At 41.0% G+C, this 22331-nt stretch overlaps 1 protein-coding gene across 2 annotated transcripts in view; it reads right to left on the bottom strand.

Annotated features, from left to right (window-relative positions):
* RCAN2 (regulator of calcineurin 2) overlaps positions 1–22331 on the bottom strand; it is a 224102-nt gene that overhangs the window by 39957 nt on the left and 161814 nt on the right. For both annotated transcript variants that reach the window (XM_033937347.1, XM_033937348.1), the window contains 2 exons: positions 8981–9154; positions 5312–5483 (listed from right to left, as the gene is read on the bottom strand). In XM_033937347.1, coding sequence (XP_033793238.1) covers positions 5312–5483; positions 8981–9154 — 346 coding nt within the window. The remainder of the gene's footprint in view (positions 1–5311; positions 5484–8980; positions 9155–22331) is intronic.

The raw sequence follows: 22331 nt of genomic DNA, 5'->3' as shown, positions 1-22331 counted from the left end.
ACTCAGTACATTCATAGTCCGTGGCTTTAAGTGTCCTCTCCTCATCGGACCTATTTAAACTTAATTTTTACTTTTTAAACTTTTATTCAATTTAATAATACTATTAAATATATAAGTACTTAGCTTAGTGGTCGATGTGAAGGGATGTCAGGCCAACATGTTTCACCTATTAAGGTTTTTTCAAGGCAATATTACCTTCCTGCTTATAGCCACTGTTAAAGGCCACAGCCATCATCCAAAGATTCACCTTTTCCTGGGCTCAAAAGTCTGCCATTGTTAGTTTCTTAGACTTAAGAAGAGTGGTAATGACATCCGAGGGTGCTGAAGGAACTTGGAGAAATTCTGGGGGCTCCGCTGGCTGACCTTTTCAATGGTTCTCTAGAGTCAGGAGTGGTACCAGAGGAATGGAGAAGGGCAGATGTTATCCCTATCTACAAAAGTGGAAGTAAGGAAGAAATAGGGAATTACAGGCCGGTAAGTCAGACTTTTGTGGTAAGCAAATTAATGGAAATGTTTTTAAAACAGAGAAAGGTAAAGTTTCTGAAATCCGGTGGATTACAGAACCAGAGGCAACATGGATTCACTAGAGGTATGTCTTGTCAGACAAATCTGATTAAATTATTTGACTGTCTGACCAGAGAATTGGATAGAGGGTGCTAAATGTGGTGTATTTAGATTTTAGCAAAGCTTTTGACACTGTTCTACATAGGCATCTAATAAACTGAGTGCCCTTGGTATGGGTCACAAAGTGACAGACTGGGTCAGGAACTGGTTGAGTGGAAGGCAACAGAGGGTAGTGGGCAATGGAGATCACACTGAGGAAAGGGATATTAACAGTGGTATGCCGCAAAGTTTGGTTCTTGGGTCTGCTCTTTTTTTATTTTGATTTCACATACAAATATACAATTAACAAAATAAAGTGCATGAAAATGGATAACAATATAGCATTATAAGCAAAATAATAACAACATTCCAGCCCTCATTAAGAGAGAAGCAATTATATTACAAATAAAGCAAAAACAACAACAACAAAAAGAAAACAAGTATAATTCTTCCTGGCAAGTCCGAATGACAAAATCAAAGATACTTCAATTTCCTTGAACGGTCAGAACTTTCCTATTGTCGATTCCATAAAAATTCTGGGAATGACGCTGGACCGTTCTAGATGTTCACACAGAGTTACTGGTTAAAAAAGGCTTCTCGACATTACGGAAACTAAGAACCATCAGAAAATACTTTGATGCAGCATCATTCCGCTTACTGGTGCAATCTTCCATTTTAAGCCTGCTCGACTATTGTAACATCATTTATCTGGGGTCTTTCAAGAAAACCATTCAAAGACTCCGAATTATACAAAATTTGTCAGTTCAACTGTTTTTTGGTATAAAAAAATGGGATCATATAACCCCCTATTATCAAAAACTTCATCGGCTGCTCCTAGAAGCAAGAGTGTTGTTCAAATTTGCCTGTCTTTGTTTCAAATCTATTCTTGGTTTGGCCCCCATATGCCTGGTTTCCCATTTTAACTTGGATTGTTCCACCAGGCCTACACGCAGAGTACATATGTTTAGCACCCAACAATAAAAGCCTGCCGATACAAAAGATACCTGGACAGCACTCTTGCTTTCCAAGCAGGTCAACAGAACGGTTAGCTGGGTAACATCATTAAGCACTCCTCATCCTATCTTCGCTTTAGAAAACTAGTTAAAACAAACCTGTTTAACCAATTTGTAACCAAGAACTCTTAAAGCCTTATCCCTGTATTCTACTTACATGTACTCGATGTCCCTACATTGTGACTATTACTCTGTCTTTCTCCCTTTCTACATGTATTCGATGACTTCATTGTAATTATTTTCACTGATTGTCCAGCTCTTCTTATTGTAAACTGCCTCGAACTACTATGGCTTTGGCGATATATAAGAATAAAATTATTATTATTATTATTACTAACGTGTAGCACAATAGCTAATTATTCCTGAGAAGACTATTTATCCTCATTATCTTCCCATAATCCCCGTTCCCTTGCTGCTCACCCCAGCCCTTGTAGCGCATCTAGCTAATCTGGTTTTCAGCATATCCACAATGAATATGCATAAGATAGATTTGCAGATAATGGAGGTGATATATGAAAAAGTATCTCCTACATATTCATTACAAGTATCCTGAAAACTTGACTGGCAAGGTATGAACTGAGGACTGGGTTGAGAACCACTGACATAAGAGGCAATTTTATAACTGGGTGCCAAAGATAGGTACCAAAAGTAAGCAGGTGGTGTGGCTATTCTATGATGACAAGTACACATGTACTTTCTGTTATAGAATGATAGTCTAAGTCAGCATTATCAAGCCTACATTTAGATGCATCCATTTATGCCAAGTCTATGGCTGGCACTTTGCCCTCAGATTCTATAAATTTACATACACAAAATTACAAAATTTACATACACAAAATTACAAACTATCCTGAGATAATGCGTGAAACTAAATTGGCTATCAAGCCAATTATCAACAATATTGGATGCTATCTATTACTGGCGTTCATAATAATGTGGACTTGTGTACATATCTTGCTATGCACTATTCTATAAAGATCTGCATGCAGATCTTGCAGCAAGCAGCTCAAAAGGAGCATGGCCATAGGAGGGGCATGCGTGGGCCGGGACGTTGACCAAAGATGTGTGCAATATTACCGAATACTGAGGATCTGTGCCTGACTAATGTACCAGGATTTACACCAGATTTCAGTTGGTGTAAACCCTTACACCTAAAGTTTGGTGTGAAAATCGACTCTAAACATTATTCTATAAATGGCATGCAACTTGGAACACTGTTTATAGAATAGCTCTCTGTGTTGATTTTTTTCTGTATAACCAAAAAAAAGGGGGACAGCTGAGAAGTCAAATCTAATCAAAATAGTCTTTATTCTTGCGAGTCCTGACTAGGATCCAAGTTTCGACAACGTACAAATTGCCTTCCTTGGGGGACATAAAATACAGGATAAGCACGAACAGCTTGCATTAAGGCTCAGGTGTCCAGTTCCTCTTCTGTTTTCCAATAAAACCTATTGTCGAAACTTGGATCCTAGTTGAGACTCTCAAGAATAAAGACTATTTTGACTGGATTTGATGTCTCAGCTGTCCCCTGTTTTTGGTTCTTCTGTGGTGATTAGTGGAGCAAGTTATCTCCTTTTTTGCTTCTGGATTCTCTTTTCTTTTTTTTTCTTTATGTTTATTAAATTTCTCAAATTTAACATGATCCACAAATACATCATATATAGAAATGAACAGTCTAGTTCAGTGATTCCCAACCCTGTCCTGGAGGAACACCAGGCCAATCGGGTTTTCAGGCTAGCCCTAATGAATATGCATGAGAGAGATTTGCATATGATGGAAGTGATAGGCATGCAAATTTGCTTCATGCATATTCATTAGGGCTAGCCTGAAAACCCAATTGGCCTGGTGTTCCTCCAGGACAGGGTTGGGAACCACTGGTCTAGTTGACAGAAACATTTAAAGGAAATTTTTTCCAAATAAAATTTAGAAAGGCATCTTGTTTTGCCTAGACCATTAATTAGTCCTCTATCAATGGAGGAGGAGAACCTGAAATGTATGGAATTATCAAATTAAGTTAGTAATTAAAGAAAAGGCAAATGAGGAATCCTGAAGGTTGGCCTGGTCTATCTATTTGAGCTTCATTCTTGGATATTAACAGGTGTACTAGTCAAAATCTGCACTTTACTTACAATAAATCTGGATAGCTGTGAAGATTCAAAAAAAAAATGTATCTATCTCCTTGGAAGTTAACCAAACACTTAAGGGAAATGTTAAGACAAAATATGCACCCAGTTTTAAGACTTGAGGTTGCAATAATAATAATTGCTTCCTTTTTTTCTGTGTTATTCTGGACACTTCAGGAAACATTTTAATTCTATGGGTCATAAACAATTTATCTCTGACTTTAAAGAACATCTTTAATAATCATTCTCCATCAGAGTCTAATGCCAACTGAACAAACAAGGTAGCTGTTTGAAGTAGTTCAGAATCAGATTTTTCCAAAATTTCTGTTATGTTTAGAGCTTCAGTTCCTGGATCAAACTGATCTTCACTCAATTTTTTATTAAGATAATAAATCTTTGAGATAGGAGGATATGAAGATTCAGGCACCTTTAAAACCTCAGAAAGATATCTCTTGAACAAATCTAAGGCAGAATCTGTAGGAACTTTAGGAAAATTAATCAATCTGAGGTTCTGTCTCTGTGTTGCATTCTCCAATATCTCCAATTTATTTTTAATATAACCATTTTCTCTCATTAGGAGCTGATTTTGTGCTCCTATACTTTCTAATTTTTTCTCTTGGTTCAGGACTTTAGACTTATTTCCCCAATTTCTGTTGTAATTTAGAAGTTTCTAGTGATGATCCAGCAGTTTGTACAGCTAATTTTTGGATTGAATTCCCAAGGGAAGACTGTAACATGGAAATTGCTTCCCATATTGAGTCCAAATCAACTACTGGGGGTTTCTTCAAGGGAGAAATAGAAAAGGCAGTTTCAACCTCTTTAATCACAGTACCTGAAGGCAACATCACTGTGGCAGATTCTTGTAGATCACTGGTCAAAACCAAGGTGTCGGTTGATGGTGAAAACAATGCTGAGGCGGTGGAAACTCTTTGTACTGCAAGGTCTTCACTCTCCTCGCTACCCTCTAGCATTGTTGCCTTGCTCATCTCCGACGAAAGTCGGGGGCGTGGCTGTTCCAGCGATTTCTGCTCCTCCTGTGAGAGGCTAACTGCCTCGAGGGAAGCTCGAGAGTGCTCCATCTCACTTTCTCTTCCAGCCGAGGACTTCTCATCCGGTTCCACCCCAGCGCCTCGCTCTACGAACGCATTTATCGGGCCAAATACTTGAGGAACTGACCAGGGTTCCGTGGGATAACCCCGGGTCTTGGATTTCCTTTTCACCATCAAATCAGGAAACAAGGCACAACGGTGTTCTGCCGAAATCCTTCAGAACTCCATCTTGGTAAGGCTCCTCCCCCTATACTGCCACAGTCTTGCTTCTGGATTCTCAGTGTTTTCAGTGCCATTTGCCAAATCTAGTTCATAGTGTCTAACTTAGTGTTCTGTAACTTATGCTTTTAACTGGAAGCCCCACCCAGACTCTGCCCATGCATACACTCCACTTGCTGTTACTCACTAAGGCAGTCTTGCATGTACTGTATAGAACACCGTTGAGTGCTAGTATTCTGTTTTAGCATTCAAGAAGTGTTAAAATTTAGGTGCCCTATAATAGAATGAAGGTGATAGTGCTTACCTGGTTCCAGCTTTGCAACTGCATAAAGGAGATCATAGTTGATAATGGGTGTAGCATCCTCTATGGGCTGCCATCCCACAGGCGGTGATGCTGGAGGTGAGATCAAGTACTGCTTTGCAGGTTGTGGGGGAGCCAAATGAAGCTTGCCTCCACCAGTTTCAGAGGTTTGGACCTTTCATAAATCACAAAGACAGAATAACATTTTATTTTAGGTGTAAGATAAATCACCCTCCCAGCCTCTCTCACAAACAGAGAAAGAGAATGGGACTTGTATACTGCCTTTTTATGGTTACACATTCAAAATGGTTTACAAATATACAGGAATTTATTTTGTCCCTAGGGCAATGGAGGATTAAGTGACTTGTCCAGGGTCATATGGAGCAGTGATGGGATTCAATCCCACAACCTCAGGGTGCTGAGGCAGCAGCTCTACCACTAGGCCACTCCTCATGACCTAAAAGTGATTTGGCTAGTGTTTATTGAAACTCGGGTACAATGCAACAAAGTAATAATACCACAAAAAACAGGGAGGAATGGAGGGAAATATAATACAAAAATTCAAAAATATCACTCCAAAACAAAAGCACCACACAAGCCAAGAAAGCTAGCTTAATACTTAAGCGAAAGAAAAGCCTCAGACAAACGGAGAGGTGTACCCACACTCTTCCACCAAAGCATCATAGGCAAAAAACTTTCGCACAAGTTTAAAGTTAGTAGGTGGGAGCAAAAATTAGCCGAGAATGATTAATGGTAAAAACCACTGAACGCAAACAGGCCAGGCCAAAATGTTGGTCCAAAATCTTGTCTCTTTGATAGTTTTTCACTTTCTGCATGTTGCACTGCTTTCAGCTGTGTAAAGCTGAAATTATCAGAAGGAATTAACGAATGATTTATAAACTATAACAAGTTTTACCTTATGCAAAGTTGTTATTTCTTTAATAAGACATTAAAGGCTCCTTTTACTAAGGTGCACTAGCATTTTTAGCGCATGCAGCAGATTAGCGTGTAGCAGACCCCGCGCTACGTGGCTAGAACTAACGCCAGCTCAATGCTGACATTAGCGTCTAGCGCGTGGCATTGTAGTGCGCACTATTCTGCGTGTTAACGCCCCAACGTAGCTTAGTAAAAGGAGCCCTAACTATTTTTTCTGCGCACCTCCAAGTACCTATAAATCCAAAATGTGGCCCTGAAAAGGGTTTGAGTTTGAGACCATTGGGATAGACCAAGAGCCAGGCCAACCGTCATTGCCATACAGCCTGAGCCTTTGCATAAGCAGAGATGTCTTTCAAAAGATTTGGTAAAGAGATCAAAGGGTGAGTAAGGGACAAAAGATCATCATATGCAAACAGTGCTAATTTATACTCCCGATCCTCCACCCAAACCCCCATAATGTTAGAGTTGGCCCTCACTGACGCTGCAAATGGCTCCATCACCAAAGCAAATAAAAGAGGAGTCAGGGGGCAACCCTGCTGAGTACCTCTTGTGACAGAAAATAATCCAGAGTTTCCTCTTAACATAAACACAAGTAACTGGGGACTTATAAAGGGGCTTTACCCAATTGCAGAAAAAAGGTCCAAATCTATATTTCAGCAGAACATTGTCCAAAAAGGGCCAGTGGAACCTGTCAATTCCTTACTGTACTACCACACACCATACATATCTGTAAAACCTTGCTCTTCCTCCCTCAGCTACCCAGATTCTCACCATATTCATCACTAACATCCATAGTTCTCTCCCTGCAACCCTCCACACAGTATACACTGCCATGTAACCCCCATCCATCAGAGAAAGAAGGGGAACACAGGGTGGGACCAGGCGAGATCCTGCATCAACACACCAAAAACACTGACTCCCCACCACCACACACCCACATTCATACACAATTTCTTAAGATGCATATAATCTCCAATTTCAATTCTGAAATCATGCAAGACTGTAAAGCAGCATAGCTATTCAGTCAGCAAACCAGAAGCAAAGATGATGGAAATTAGTATATCAATTCAAATCCAATGTAACCTACAATAAGTCAAGTTGAGTCCCCAGAGAATCATTCGTAGCCTTCTTCTGTTTAGACCCAGTAAATACCCTCTGCCACCATTGTAACTTAGAAGAAGGAGCTACAGAGCTAGGAGTGTGCCCACTAGAAGCAAGACCAGTCTGATGCAGAATTTGCCAGGCTTCCCCCAGGAAGTGCACTCAATATAACTTGCCTTCCCCTGGAAAACAGAGGGCAAAGGGGAAAACCCAGCAATACTTAATATGAGCCTTGTTCAAAAGTTCAAGAGCAGGCTTCAGAGCCTAATGTTGTTGTAAATTATAAGGGGATAAATCCTGATATACTGTAATTTTGGCATCATTATAAAGCAGGTCAGGAGTTTGCTGAGCTTTTACAAGAATCCACTCCTTCTCAACAAAATGTGAAAAACAAGTTATGATATCAGGAGAATTGTTCTCTTGTGGCTGTCCCAGGGAATGGTGCACTCGCTCCAAAAGCAAGGAAGTTGTTTCTTCCTCTGGGCTAAGCAAGGAAGATACAATGGCGTAACTATAGCAGGACAACAAAGAAAAATGGGGAGACCCAATGATCCACAGTGAAAACAATCCACCATTTTTATGCTACTTTAGCTTGTCTGCGGTGTTCTTTGCTCACAGGTTTAAAGACAATAGACTGTTTTCAGTCCAATTCTTTATATGTGAGTTTGCAAACCATTGGACCCCTGAGGAAGGTGTGTTCGCTGAAACACAGATTGTGTAGGGTCCGGTTGGATTTTTATCACTGTATTTTTTATCATTGTACTTTTTTAATTGAATTTTCATGGTTTTAAATGTCAGTGTTCAATAAATTATCTCCAGAACATCCGTATCCACAGTTTTTGTTTTTGTAACTATAGTAGGGACATCCTCCATTTCATTGCCCTCGGGGATGCTGAAGAACCTCAAGTTGCTACGCTGTCCATGGTTTTCCAAATCACCCATCTTGTACACCAAAGTCTTCCCATTGGGCATAAATTTTGATAGTGGATCCTTAGTAGCTGCAATAACATCTTTATATTCCCCTAATTTTGTCTCTACATCAGTCACACGGCATCCCAACTCTCATAGATCAGCTTCAAAGTCCTTGTGCAAAAATTTAATTTCATCTCAAATCTCCTGCAATAAAGTATGCAGTGCATGAAGTAATCGTTTGGTAACACCAGAGTTCTGTAGAAATTCATATGTAGACTGATGCAAGTTGAACAACTACAAAAGCAGAGCCGGGGAAGCATGGCAGCATGAGTTTTTCATTGCTGGTCAAGTCGGAGCCTTGTCTGGGTCTTTGTACGAAGAATTCATACAGTACCTGTGAGTGTCAGCAAATAAATTCCATAGTCTGCAGCTAAAGAAAAAAGCTGAGGGCTAGAAATATAGAGGATTTAGAAGTGGTGATGTTGGAGCTGAAGAGCCAAGCCACCATTCAGCACGCTGATGACATTTCCTCCTCCCTTTTGTTTATTTTTTTTTACTTATTTTTACAACATTAGCATAGTTTTTAGAAGATGTTGCCAAGACTGCCAGTTATAAGTTACAGAAATACATACACACACACACACAAAAACAGACATCTTTCTTACAAGCCTTAAAATGGCAAGGTTAAAACTTAAAATAAAGAAATTTTGTAGCTGGTCTTACTTGAGCAAAGTAGAGTTTTAATTTTTTCCCTCGGAACTGTGTTTCGTGAAGTTCTATTCTGGCTCGGGCTGCTGCTTTGGGATTGCTAAAGTTTATCCGCACACGTCTGAAGCTTTTGAAGAGCTGGAATGTCACACAGTCATCATAGGCACGAAATAACCCCTCAAAATTTTCCTAGGGGGATAAAAAGGGCAGTAAGGGTGAGCACAATAAAACAAGTTAATTGAGAATTTTGACTTATCAGTAACTTTTTTATTTAAAAAAAAAAAATTGCCCAAACTAGCTCACAGCCTACAGATATAAAATTACAACAAAACACAATATAAATATAACTACATTTATAATGTAGACGGAGGCTAAATTTACAAAACGGTGTTAATGGTTGATATGCATGAATTCCATTAATGTGTTATTACTAACATACTGACAGCACAGAAAGACCAACATGGCCCATTCAGCTCTGACCAGGTTGTTGGGGTTACACTTGACAAGCAGTCCAGGTTACCTTCTGTATGATTTCTTAGAAGGGCAAAAACTTATTATATAGCTGGTGCTCTATACTTGATTTACCTCTTCTTACCGTTTAGGGATCTACTGTGTATATCCCACTCCCTTCTGAATTCTAGCACTATTTTTCCTTCCACTTCTTCCAAGAGGGCATTTCAGGTATCCACTACAGGTGCAAGATCCTTTATCCAAAATCCTTTTCATTTTCGGAATGGTAATATTAAAAAGTCAGAAAAAGATGGTAGCAAGTCAAATGCAGGCAAGACAACTGCGCTCGGACAATTGCGTGCAGACAAGTGAGCGCAAGACAATTCAGCGCAATGACAATTCAGCACTAAGACAATCGAGTGCAACCACAATTGAGCAGAAGACAATTGAGCGCAAACACAATTGAGCTCAAGACAACTTAGCTGAGGACAATTGTGCGCAGCGAACTACAACACATGCGCACATGTGCAGGAAATAACACAATCAAGCGCAAGATGTTGACGTAAGGATGTAACATACGTCATTGTCATACATGACTGTGTTTTGCAAATACATTTTTAATCACTATGGTTACCTAGACTCTTGTCTTGCACACTATTGTCTTGTTCTCAGATGTTTTCCGCGCTCAGTTGTCTAGCGCTCAGATGTCTCTGCGCTCAGTTGTCTTGCACGCACGCATTTGACTATGAATCCTTCACGCTCAGTTGTCTTGCACTCAGATGTCTTGCGCTCACTTGTCTTGCGCTCAGATGTCTTCTCGCTCACTTGTCTTCGTGCAATTGTCCGCACGCATTTGTCTTGCGTGCATTTGACTATGAACCGAAAAAAAACAGATCATAAAATTGCCACCAAACCTTTTTTATTGCAAAATAAGGCTAACATTAAGCATTTCAAGCACTTCAAACACAAACTTGTTCACCAAAAAGCCCGCACTGGCTGACATGTCCCTACCTCAAATTTTCATGTAGGACAAATGTAAAATAAAATATAGGAGTGCACATCCCAACAATTTTACAACACCGACAACAGCTGCCGAATGAGTACTATCTTGTTTATGGAAAGAGTGTGCACATGCACCTCGAGAACTTCTGAAAAATAATGTCTCTGCACTATTCACAAAGGGCCCCTTTTACAAAGCTGTTACCAAGGGCTTGTAAAAGGGGTCGAAACGAGTGCGCATTACTGGGGAAAGAGTGGCAAACATTAAACAAGCACTTCAAACAGAAACGTGTTCTAAACACAATCACATCATCTTCTGTCTGTATTCGGCTATCTGACGATAGTGCAGGAACAGAGGCAGTCTTTTTAAATACTTCTTCCAGTGCCATCTGTCTAATTAATAAAGGTTTCTGTTTCAGTAGTCTCTCTTTGATCGAATACACTGACAAAATCTTATGCTCACTGATAAATGCAAGTTGTTCCATGCCAGCAATTAACTGGTCAAACATTTTCACCATATCATCTATAGGGATTTTTTTTTTCTCTGGTGTTCACAAGGTCTTCATCATCGCTACTATCTTCAAGCTTTTCTTTATTTAACACCATTTCAGCAATCTTGCCATCACTGAAGGAATGCACAACAGTAGAGTTGCACTTGTAGAGAGTTGTTTCATCAGCATTGTAAATTTGTTCAGGAGCAAGGTTTCCATCAGATATCCTCTTAGCAAATTCATCAGTGTAACTTTTAGCTGCCTCGTAATCAACAGACTGTTTCAAGTTTATTAAAAAAATTTTAAACCACTTAATCAGGTTTCTAAGCAGTGTACAATATAAAATTAACATTAAAAACAGGTTAAAATTAGGGATACTAAACAATTCCAAACTAATTTAATGAAACACATAATAAGACATATGGATTAACTTCAAACAATAGGAAAAAAGGGAAGAACTACAATCGTGAAAGAGATAGCGCAACAAAAAAGGGAAAGAACAATAGGTTAGGATAAAAAGAGATGAAACTTGTTTGTTTTTGTCCTTAAGAGGACAGTTAGGCCTAAATTCTCTATTAGTACGTTTAACTTAGGCGTGCTTTGGACGTCCGGTAAACGTAAATACCAATTAACTATATTTAGGCGTGAGATAGACGTCCCGCGAAATAGACGTGCGCAAAATAGACGTCCCTCGTCGCGCAAAATAGACGTCCCTCAAAATAGACGTGCGCAAAATAGACGCAGGTTTCTGAACCGTCTCTAATGGACCCGTGATAGACCTGAGTACGGGTTTGTTTTTTGTTATTTGTTTTTTTTAAAAATTATACTTTATATATACTCTTTATTATCACACATTCAGCATTGATAAGTATAGGATGATGAAAAACATAACTAAAACACTGTATCAGAATTGTACAATTTACCATTAATACAAGGAAAAGAAATATGTTATGTTTCAAAGGAAAACTAGAAAATGAAACGTACCGAGTGGGTGTTGAACTTACATTATCAGTAATGGAAGGTGGGAACCAGTAGATGTGTGCTACACAGAAAGCTATACAAGAATGTCATACTCACCTCATATTAGAAGTGGAAAGGATAGGACTTTGAACACCATATAGACTTTTTATAAACTTCGTTTAACTTCCACAAAGACTGGCAGGAAAGGCACCCTAAGTCATCCAATAAGCTTTCTCTCGATTTGCCAGAGACATTATTTCAGAGAGGATAGTTTAGAAGTGATATCTTGCTCCAAAGAACACTCTCCTGGTCTTAAAACATTCCTACTATCAGCTCATTCTTCACAACAAGAAACAGAATCAAAACACAGATTAAACCTGAATGTGGCTTCCAGTTCACAGGAAGAGGAAATAGCAAGCAGCACAATGCTGATCTCATTGTGACATCATCAAGGTGCACCTGGAAGGTAGATATACCACAAGTAAAAGACAAGCCGGGACTTGAACTCACAACCTACAGATGATCAATATAGTGCTTTTACTCACTAACCTACACTTGTGTCTCTGGTTCCCCTGTCAAAGCATACCTTAGTGATGCAATGATTACCCCTTGTCAAATCTTGTACCTAAAGCCATTTCTGGAGACTCCCATTCCCAAGTCCCCACCATAGCTCAGTGCTTAAAAGCACTGCCTGTATCTTCCAAAGGTCAGGAGTTCAAGTCCTGACTAAGGTTACCAAAGACATAATATTTTTTTTTTCCACCCACCCAAACATGCATGTGAACCTCACTTCCCAATCTTCACTTATTTAATTTGTCATTGTGTTTGGTGGAGGTGGTTCATTCTGCTGTACTTTTTTGTATAACAGCGATATCGGCGTGGTTTAGGATGTAATTAACAGTGTTGATGTAGTGCGGAATTGCCACCGTAAGCACGCCCAAGCGGCACAAACACGTCATCGCGTTTTTTTGCGTTGTGACATCATAGAATCGGCTGTTCTTCATACGCAGTTATTTCCTCTAAAATGGCAGCTAGGAGACAGCCAAATTTCTCCACAGAGGACTCCAGGCTGCTGGCCAGGCTCTTTTTAGGACATGAGCACCACTATTTTAGAGTGGCAGGCCATCGCAGGTCATACCTGCAGTTCAGGGACTCCTGGACCCGCCTGACCCGGCGGTTCAATCGTAGAGCCTCCTGTCCCAGGGAAGTAAGTATTCCAAGTCAGGCCCTCACAAATAATCATGTAAAATGTAATGATGGAAACCTGTCTCAATCAAATTGTTCATGTTTTTGTGGGCAAATTTTGATTCCTTTTAAAAACTACAATTGTGCATAATAAATCTTTTACATTGAATACTGAAATTAAAGCACATCCCAAAGGAGCAGTAGTAGGATTTCAAATGTCAAATTCAGCTCCTAGAAGGCATCTATTCCATTCACAACATGCACACAACTAATTTTTGGGTCACAAGCTTCGCATTTGTAATAGAAACATCTTGAAATCAACTTTGCCAAATTGCTGCTATGTCATTTCAAATACCTTCACCTTTCCTGGATCAATCTGCTGGTCTAGGGAGATAGTGGCATGACGTTTAAAGTGACAGCGTCAGTACCCTGACGTCAGGGGTTTCAAGCCACGCTGCTCCTTCTGACCAAACTATGTTATTGCCCCTGCTGTATGATTGTAAGCTCACCAGGACATGCTGTAATGTGGGGCAGTGCTGATAGGCTACAGCCTCAGCACCCTGGGGTTGTGAGTTCAATCCCACACTCCTCCTTGTGATGCTGGCCATGTCACCTCAAACCCCCCCCCCCCCCCCCCACTGTCCCAGGTACAGTAGAGAGATAGCGATGCCTCCAGCACAGAAAGGGGAAAGAGCTGGAGTACGTGAATACATTCATGTAAAAACATGTGGCAGAAGGGGGTAGAGGCAGGCAGCAAAGCGGATAGCGGCTCTTGGAGGGCAGCGTGCTCCATTTTTATGTGCTTATAGAGGTCAATACTTAAGTAAACATGTTATGCCACAGTGCTAGATGGCACTCATCATATCCCTCCCTCTCTGTTCTTTCTCTCTCTCTCTATTATCTAGGTTGAGGATCTCAGGAAAAGGGGGCGGCTGCTGAGGCGCCAGGAGCGGGCCTTCCTTGAGGGGGTGAGGGAGGAATTGCGCGCTGAAGCCGGTGAGTAATGAGTCCAGCGTGTGTTTCTTTGTGATCAGCCTACCAGAATAAATAGATGAAAATGCTTGAGTAGCTGTCAACCATTCTTAATCATAAAATCTGCAGTAAAGCTGCTATTGTGATATCATGTCACAATGGCTTTATGGTGTTCTACTTGCCTCACTTACTTACGCTACATTTTGATGTTTACAGTGGAGTAGGTGCTTTGCATCCTGTTATTAGCATTTGAAGAAAATAACGTAGTAAATAATGTCATGTTCAAAAGTGTTGTCGACATATCTGACTGTATCCTATTTCTCTCTTGTCAAGCAGCACCGCAGGCACCCCCTCAGGAGGCCCCGCAGGTGATGGAGGGAGCCCCACCCTGGTCCTCAGCAGAGGAAGAGGAGATGGAGGAGGAGGAAGAGGAGGAGGAGGCCTGGCAGCCCTCAGGACCGCCCACACCACCACTGCCCCCTGGACCTCCACCACTGCCACCTGGACCTCCACCACTGCCCCCACCACTGCCCCCTGGACTGCCTGCCCCACCACTGCCCCCTGGACCCCCACCGCCTGCCCCACCACTACCTCCTGGACCACCACCACCATCCCCTGTTGGACCTTCCCCTTCCCCCACCCACAGCCCTTCCCCTCACTCTCCTGCCCTTCCTGTTCCCATCCCACCCCCTTTCCTTGCTGTTCCCCCCCAGGAGCAGCCCGACCAGCCTCAGGAGGGGGCAGCCAGGGAGATGGCGGCCTACTCTGCCATCTTGGAGGAGGTGCAGGTAATGAGAGGGTGTGTGGAGAGGATGGAACATGCCCTCTTGCGGCTGGTAGCCGAAAGAGGGCATGGTGCCAGCAGCCATACACCCTCTCATTGACTGCACCTCCTTCCGCCCCCCTCGCCTGAGGTAGCTCAAGCTGCTCTTGGGGGGCACCTACCCTCTTTCCCTGTGTTATGTGTATGTAAATAGTTATTTAAAAAAAAGTTTTAAGTTTTTAAAAGTTTTAAAAAGTTTATATTTTAATAAAAAAGTTGGTTATAGTTTAAACTTTCCTGTGTGGTTTTAACCATGTAGCATCAGCAGTTTAGTGGACAGAGTCCAAGGTAGATAGGGGTTCAGGAGGGACTGCTGAATGGGCCCTTTTCAATATACAAGAAGGTGACATATAGAAAGTTTGACAATCTTTATTGGGGTCTGTCATTCATTCTATTACCTGCTAGCCACTCTGATGTCAAATCATTGCAGAATCTAGGAAAAAAAGTAAGTGAATGCAAGGGTATATGCAACTATAGGTAGATAACGACATCTCAGCTATGATGTGCAAAATAAGGCAGTCCCTGTTCCAAAGTAAATGGCTACATAAGGAAGAAAATATAAGTCACTGTGGTAGATTTGTTGTTAAGGAATAGGGTTACTGCTACTAAGAGTTGGCTCCACACCAGGAGAATCCAAATGAGACATGTGGGTTTTTCTTCCTTTCACGGAAGGTGATGGAAGTAAAGGCCACATACCTCAATCTATCCTCCTGGTTCTTGAGCTGCACTATTTTGGTTAAGCAGGTGTGGAAACCACAAAGATGCTCACAGCTGCACTGCTCTCAGTAATACAAAACTCCATCTGACAATACTGCAGTTGCCTGTTTAAGACACCTGAAAACAGAAAAGAGGAGAAGCTGGTTTACACAAGGTTCACAAACAGGGGGTTCAACCCCCAAGGTCCATATCTATCCTCCCTTCCCTGAAGCAATGTGTTAACCTCATTTATGTTGAGCTGCTGTTTGTGTGCATATAACAGCAGGAATGCGTGCCATGGTGTTCTATGAGGCCAACATTATCAATTTACTATTGTTCCTGAAAGTCATCAAGGATACCTGTGTGAAGAGAACAATAGAAGTGTGAAACATTTATTTCACTCATCAGAAGAGTGACTCAAGTGAAGAATAGTAGAGTATCATTCTCACCTACAACTGTTTGGCTAGGTGCAAGCTGGTGTGCTGAGCTGATGAGCAGAGTTAACCTGAAATGAAGAATAGAGAAACTGTTAACAAAGATCTATGTCTCCAAAATGAAACACTGAAGTTGTGGCAGAACACACACCTAGAAGTAACAGAAGTGCTAACATACCTTTAGACTCCTTATTAAAAATGGCAGCCATTAGCCACTCATTAGGAGTTTTCCACCTGAACCATGTACACTGATTGGATGTCCACTGAATGGCAGTGTTCCCCCCCCCCAACACACCCAACCTGTTCTTATCAATGAGTTAGTACACAGAACCATTCCTCACCTGATTTTAACTTGCCTGTAATTTGATTCTACAAAGAATTAACTTTAGCTCTATGAGTAAACCCTCTCAGATGTATGAACACATCCATTTTACTTATATATCCATATTTCTACCAGCAAAATTTCTACCAGCATGGTCTTTATCAGTCTTCTCAGTCATTTTTGTCAGCCCTGTGGAATGAAGAGTAAGAGATATCAGAAATAAAATAACTATTATAAACAATAGCACACAATGAAAGCCCATAAAGAGAAGTCAGTTTTTGCTGGTTGGTTTCTTTAGTTCTATCATAAGGACACCTAAGTAGCTTACAAAATATCATTCTCACCTGGACTTACTATCTGAGCTACTTCTAGAAAAGATAAAACAACATATTAGAATGACATGTAGCTTGTTAATGGCTCTGTGGAATAGAGAGAAATGGGAGGCAGAGATAGGAAAAAAAAAAGTAAAAGACTAAGACAGAGTAAAGTCTCAAACATCTGCATAAGGAATAGAACAGAATAGAAAAGAAACACTGCTCACCTGGACCTTCTTATACCCATGCACGCCTAATTAACGTCTGACGTCAGTAGGACGGGAAAGGTTTCTCAATGCCTATTGGGCACCGTTCGGGTGCGGTTCCTTGGCCCGCTTCCTAACCACGCCTATCACACCTCATTGGCTATTCTAATGGGGGTGTGTTTGAACGTGTTCTACAAGTAGCCTGAAAAGATATCTTCACCTTACAACATGGCTCCAAAACGGAAATCGAATTTCTTGCATGGAGAGTTGCAGATATGGAAAATGGAAGTGGGGCAGACCATGACATTTTGAAAGCAGGGAGAGTGGTGGGTGTAGGCATCTGTGTGTAACCTGGCCTGGCCCCTTCTTTTCCCTAACAATTGATTCCCCTCCACACTTAACACAAAATTTAAGTCCTCAACAATCCCTCACACCAACACCCAGAAAAATCCATAAACGAAAGAAATACAGATAATGGGGGTGGGGAGGAGTGTCAAAGGCAGAAGGGAGTATAAAGGAGAACAGGCAAGTTTCATAGCACAAAGTTTCATCATTGAGGAAACGGAACACCACAAACACCAACTCACATGAGGGGGTCTTACATAGGGAAAATGGCTGTGCCAAAGCTTTCTATATACTAAGCACGCCTAATTAGCGGCGGACGTCATAGAAACCGTTAGGATTCAAATCTAATTGGATGTGCATTGGATGTGGTTTTGCAATATACAGCTGTAGTGACGTTGTAGTCATTTCCTTCACATCTCTAAGCTCTATGTTCTAAACAAAGTTACCTCTATAGCTCTATGCCTTAAGGCATTGCTTTTTTTCATCGTCCATACATCAGGGGGTTCAAGTCTTGAGTAAGGTTAGCAAATAGGTTATATTCATTTCTCAGCCAGGACACCTGGTAACTCTTTAGCCTTGCCTTTACATATCAATATTTTGCTTCAGCTTTTATTATGTGCAGCCCATTGTCTAATAGTTAATGCAACCTGTTCTCTCTCATGCTGAACACCCTCCCCCCACCAAAAACATCCCCCCCTAACTGGATCATTCTTCAACACCTGTCCAAGCCCTCTGAAGTTTGATTTAACTCATAGAAAACAAATATGAAATATGTATTAAAGAATTGCAGCACAAAGAACGCCTAAACGGAACCGATTATTTACAGTCCTATATGCATTAGTACAGTGCTTAGAATGAAGATTAGCGTGTGAGAAAAACGGAGCTCCACCTCACATGCATTCAAGCACACTTGGGAATATGGGTTTGGGGCTCAGTGAAAGCAGCCTACTATGACATTATAGCTAAACTCCTTTTCCCTTAGCACTTCACTAAGATATGATATGACAAGGGAACCAGAGGAATTGGAGCTGTGGGTCAGTGAGGAAAGGCACTCTCTACCAATTGTCCGGCCTTTGAGGGTTCAAATCCCAGCCTGTATTTTACTTGTGGCGTATCTGCCTTCCAGGTGCACTTTGATGATGCTTTCCACTTCTTATAGGAGTTGAATATAACATTTCTCCATTTAAACATGGCATACGTTGTTAGTTTTTATCGTGGTAAAGTATACATTTCTGAAATGGTGAAGAAATGGCAGAAAGCGGTATAAGCAAATCCAAACTGCTATAAGCACAAGAAAGCATTTGTAGCTCAACACGCTAATGCTCCTTTTCTGAGCTTTGCCATCTAAAACTCCCCAGTTCGACTCCCACCTTTGCTAATTTTAATAAGGTCCTAGTTTTTTGCTATTAGCTCTTATAACATTTCCCTTTGCAGGCAAACCTATTTTCAACTTACCATGGCTCGGACATCCTAAGCAGTGATGAGAGACACCTTTCCTCTGACAGCAAGATGACATTTGTGGATCGCCTGGTTAATGTGCTCTCATCACTGCTTAGGATGTCCGAGCCATGGTAAGTTGAAAATAGGTTTGCCTGCAAAGGGAAATGTTATAAGAGCTAATAGCAAAAAACTAGGACCTTATTAAAATTAGCAAAGGTGGGAGTCGAACTGGGGAGTTTTAGATGGCAAAGCTCAGAAAAGGAGCATTAGCGTGTTGAGCTACAAATGCTTTCTTGTGCTTATAGCAGTTTGGATTTGCTTATACCGCTTTCTGCCATTTCTTCACCATTTCAGAAATGTATACTTTACCACGATAAAAACTAACAACGTATGCCATGTTTAAATGGAGAAATGTTATATTCAACTCCTATAAGAAGTGGAAAGCATCATCAAAGTGCACCTGGAAGGCAGATACGCCACAAGTAAAATACAGGCTGGGATTTGAACCCTCAAAGGCCGGACAATTGGTAGAGAGTGCCTTTCCTCACTGACCCACAGCTCCAATTCCTCTGGTTCCCTTGTCATATCATATCTTAGTGAAGTGCTAAGGGAAAAGGAGTTTAGCTATAATGTCATAGTAGGCTGCTTTCACTGAGCCCCAAACCCATATTCCCAAGTGTGCTTGAATGCATGTGAGGTGGAGCTCCGTTTTTCTCACACGCTAATCTTCATTCTAAGCACTGTACTAATGCATATAGGACTGTAAATAATCGGTTCCGTTTAGGCGTTCTTTGTGCTGCAATTCTTTAATACATATTTCATATTTGTTTTCTACTTGAAAACGTTCCAAATCTTTAGCCATTCCTTTGCTTAAACTTATTTGAGTTCATCCTGACATGATACCTAATGAAGCACGGACAGTTAAGTCAAGCAGCTGTAGCTCTATCGGTTAGGAGCCCAGCCTGTGCTGCTAACATCCAGAAGTTGTGGGTTCAACACCCACCACGTCTTTTAATTGTGGCATATTACTGGAAGATGCAGATTGATGAGGTCACAATGAGGTCAGTTTTGTGCAACTGAACACCTCCATTTTGCAATGAGGGAAGCTGGATTGTTAAGGTGTGTATCTGTTTATTCTCTTTTTAAGTGCTGATAATGTGTGCTGGTTTTTCTTTGCTTTCAAAAGAGAGCCGATTGCAGTGCTGTTTGTTGAGACAAAAAAGGGGGTTGTAAAAGCCATGTGAAAATTATATTATGGTTTGGGATGAAATGTGGTTTGTTATCCATGCAATATAATGTGTTCCATTGTTATGGTGTCATTATATTTATTCGGACAGAGAAAAGATGAAATATACCTATTGAAATTCACTATTGGAATTATTGATGAAAAACACAGCGGACGTCTGCCTCGCGTCTAACAAAGAGCCGCAATTACGATAGTTGAAACGGCATTGAAATCCAAGCTAGACCAGGGTTTCTTACGTCTACATAATTCACGAGATTTAGACGCACGCGTTCGCCCAAGTAGCGCCTATCTAGCGTCCCCACTTGGCACGCCCAACGGAACGCCCATGGAACGCCCACGTCCAGAGCTGCAGACGGGACTATGCGTTCAATAGACGTTAGTTCGTTATGTACTACCTAGGGACGTCTATGTGTCGTTAATTACCCAATTAACATCAATTAAGACCCTTAACTCCGTAATTATTCACTTGCAGCGGACGTCCAAAGCACGCCTAAGTTAAACGCAGTAATAGAGAATTTAGGCCTTAGTGTTCAAAGGCATCCTGGAACAAAAATGTTTTTAATTTTGATTTGAATTATTTTGTTACGGTTTCACAGCGCAAATGATTGGGCAGTGAGTTCCAGAGAAAAGGGGCAGTGACAGCAAAATTATTGGAACGCAACGTATTTTGAGATATTTAACATCAATGGCTTACTCCAGCCCATCTACACCCTCCCAGCCATTGAAGCCCTCCCCAGCCAATCCTCCACCAAACGGCCATATAGACACAGACAGTGCAAGTCTGCCTAGTACTGGCCTTAGTTCAATATTTAATTTTGAATCAGAAAATAATATTAAATATTGAGGGTATAGATGGGCTGGAGTAAGTCTGAACAGAGATTTCAGCAGTTGGAACCCAAGCACAGTGCTGGGTAAAGCTTTGGATTCTTGCCCAGAAATAGCTAAGAAGAAAAAATTTAAATTGAATCAGGTTGGGCAGACTGGATGGATCATTCGTGTCTTTATCTGCCGTCATCTACTATGTTACTATGTTACTTCTTAAATATCTGTAGCCTACCTTCTGAATATTCACAGCCACCGTCAAATCAGTTTTTGATGGTATATTTTGGCTTACTTCATTACCATCAAACCAGTCAATGGCATGCGTTCATGCCTTTTTTGCCAAACCTACTCAATCAGCACACGATCTAAATGTTTGTTTTTGTGTCCTATGGAATGGTTTTCTGATTTTCATTCATTTCCGGTCATCACTCTCATTGTGGAACTACAACAACTTATCTTCCAGAGTGTAATCTGCATCTCTCTGTGCCATTTTCCAGCGCTCCAATCTTTTCTGCTTTTCACAGCCACCGAATGGAATCTGAAGCTCTTCTTTGCCACTTTCCAGCCCTCTGACCAGAACTGCACAGAGATCAGGAGAAACACGCGCACTTGTGTTAGTTTCAGCATTTGTCACATTGGGGAATTGACTACTTCTAGTTTGTTTGACAAGTTTTGGGGTTTTTTTTGGAGCTTTTTGATTTTTGGAATTTTGGATAAAGGATCTTGTATCCTTAAAAAATATTTCCTAATGTTGCTTTTGACTCTACCTTCCTGTAGCTTCATATTATGCCATCTATCCTTTCCTTCAGTAGGATCTCCATTACTTTTCCCACAGTCTAAGTAAGTCTTACTGGCCTGTAGATTCTCACTTCTTTGTTACCACTTTTGTGGAGAGGGACCACATCTGCCTTTCTCCAATCACTTAGAACCTTTCCCATTTCCACCCTTGCTGACCCTGGGAATGTTAGTGTAGATAGTAATATATATGGACAGGGGTCATTCAGCCTAACAAAATATCTTTTTTTACTGAAGAATGTCACTAAATGACTCCTAAAAGACTTGAGATTAACAAAGACCCTTTTGCATAGTACTTGGGAGTATCCTGCAAAGCCATGGACTTTCAAAAGACAGGTGCTTAAGGAATTCAGACACAGAATGGCTCCAGATACCAGATCTTCAGAGGTCACTCCTCTTGTCATTTAAGAGCCATTGTTTCAAACAGATACCAAATTGTGACAGAAGATACTAAAAGTTACTATTTTTTATAACAAACTCAGGTCTATAAAGGTAGACTTCAAACCCCTTGCCCCCTCTCTTTCTCTCTTCTCCCTCAGCCCTTCACACCCTTATAGCTACCATTCAGAAATATAGGGCATTCATTAGTGGGGTTTAAAAAAAGTTTGGATAATTTCCTAAAAGAGAAGTCCATAGGCCATGATTGAGGTGGCTTGGGGAAATCCACTGCTCATTCCTAGGATAAGCAGCATAGAATCTGTTTTACTAGCTAGATGCTTGGGACCTGGGTTAGCCACTGTTGAAAACAGAATACTGAGCTTGATGGACCTTCAGTCTGTCCCAGTATGACAGTTCTTATGTTCAACACAAACACTGAAGTTGGACAAAAATCTGGCCATAGATATCCATAAGTTAGGAATGAAGGG

Source organism: Geotrypetes seraphini, chromosome 3, assembly GCF_902459505.1.
Source record: "Geotrypetes seraphini chromosome 3, aGeoSer1.1, whole genome shotgun sequence".
Classification (NCBI taxonomy): Eukaryota; Metazoa; Chordata; class Amphibia; order Gymnophiona; family Dermophiidae; genus Geotrypetes; species Geotrypetes seraphini.
Note: the sequence above shows the minus strand (reverse complement) of the source record. Positions and strands in the feature narration are given on the sequence as shown.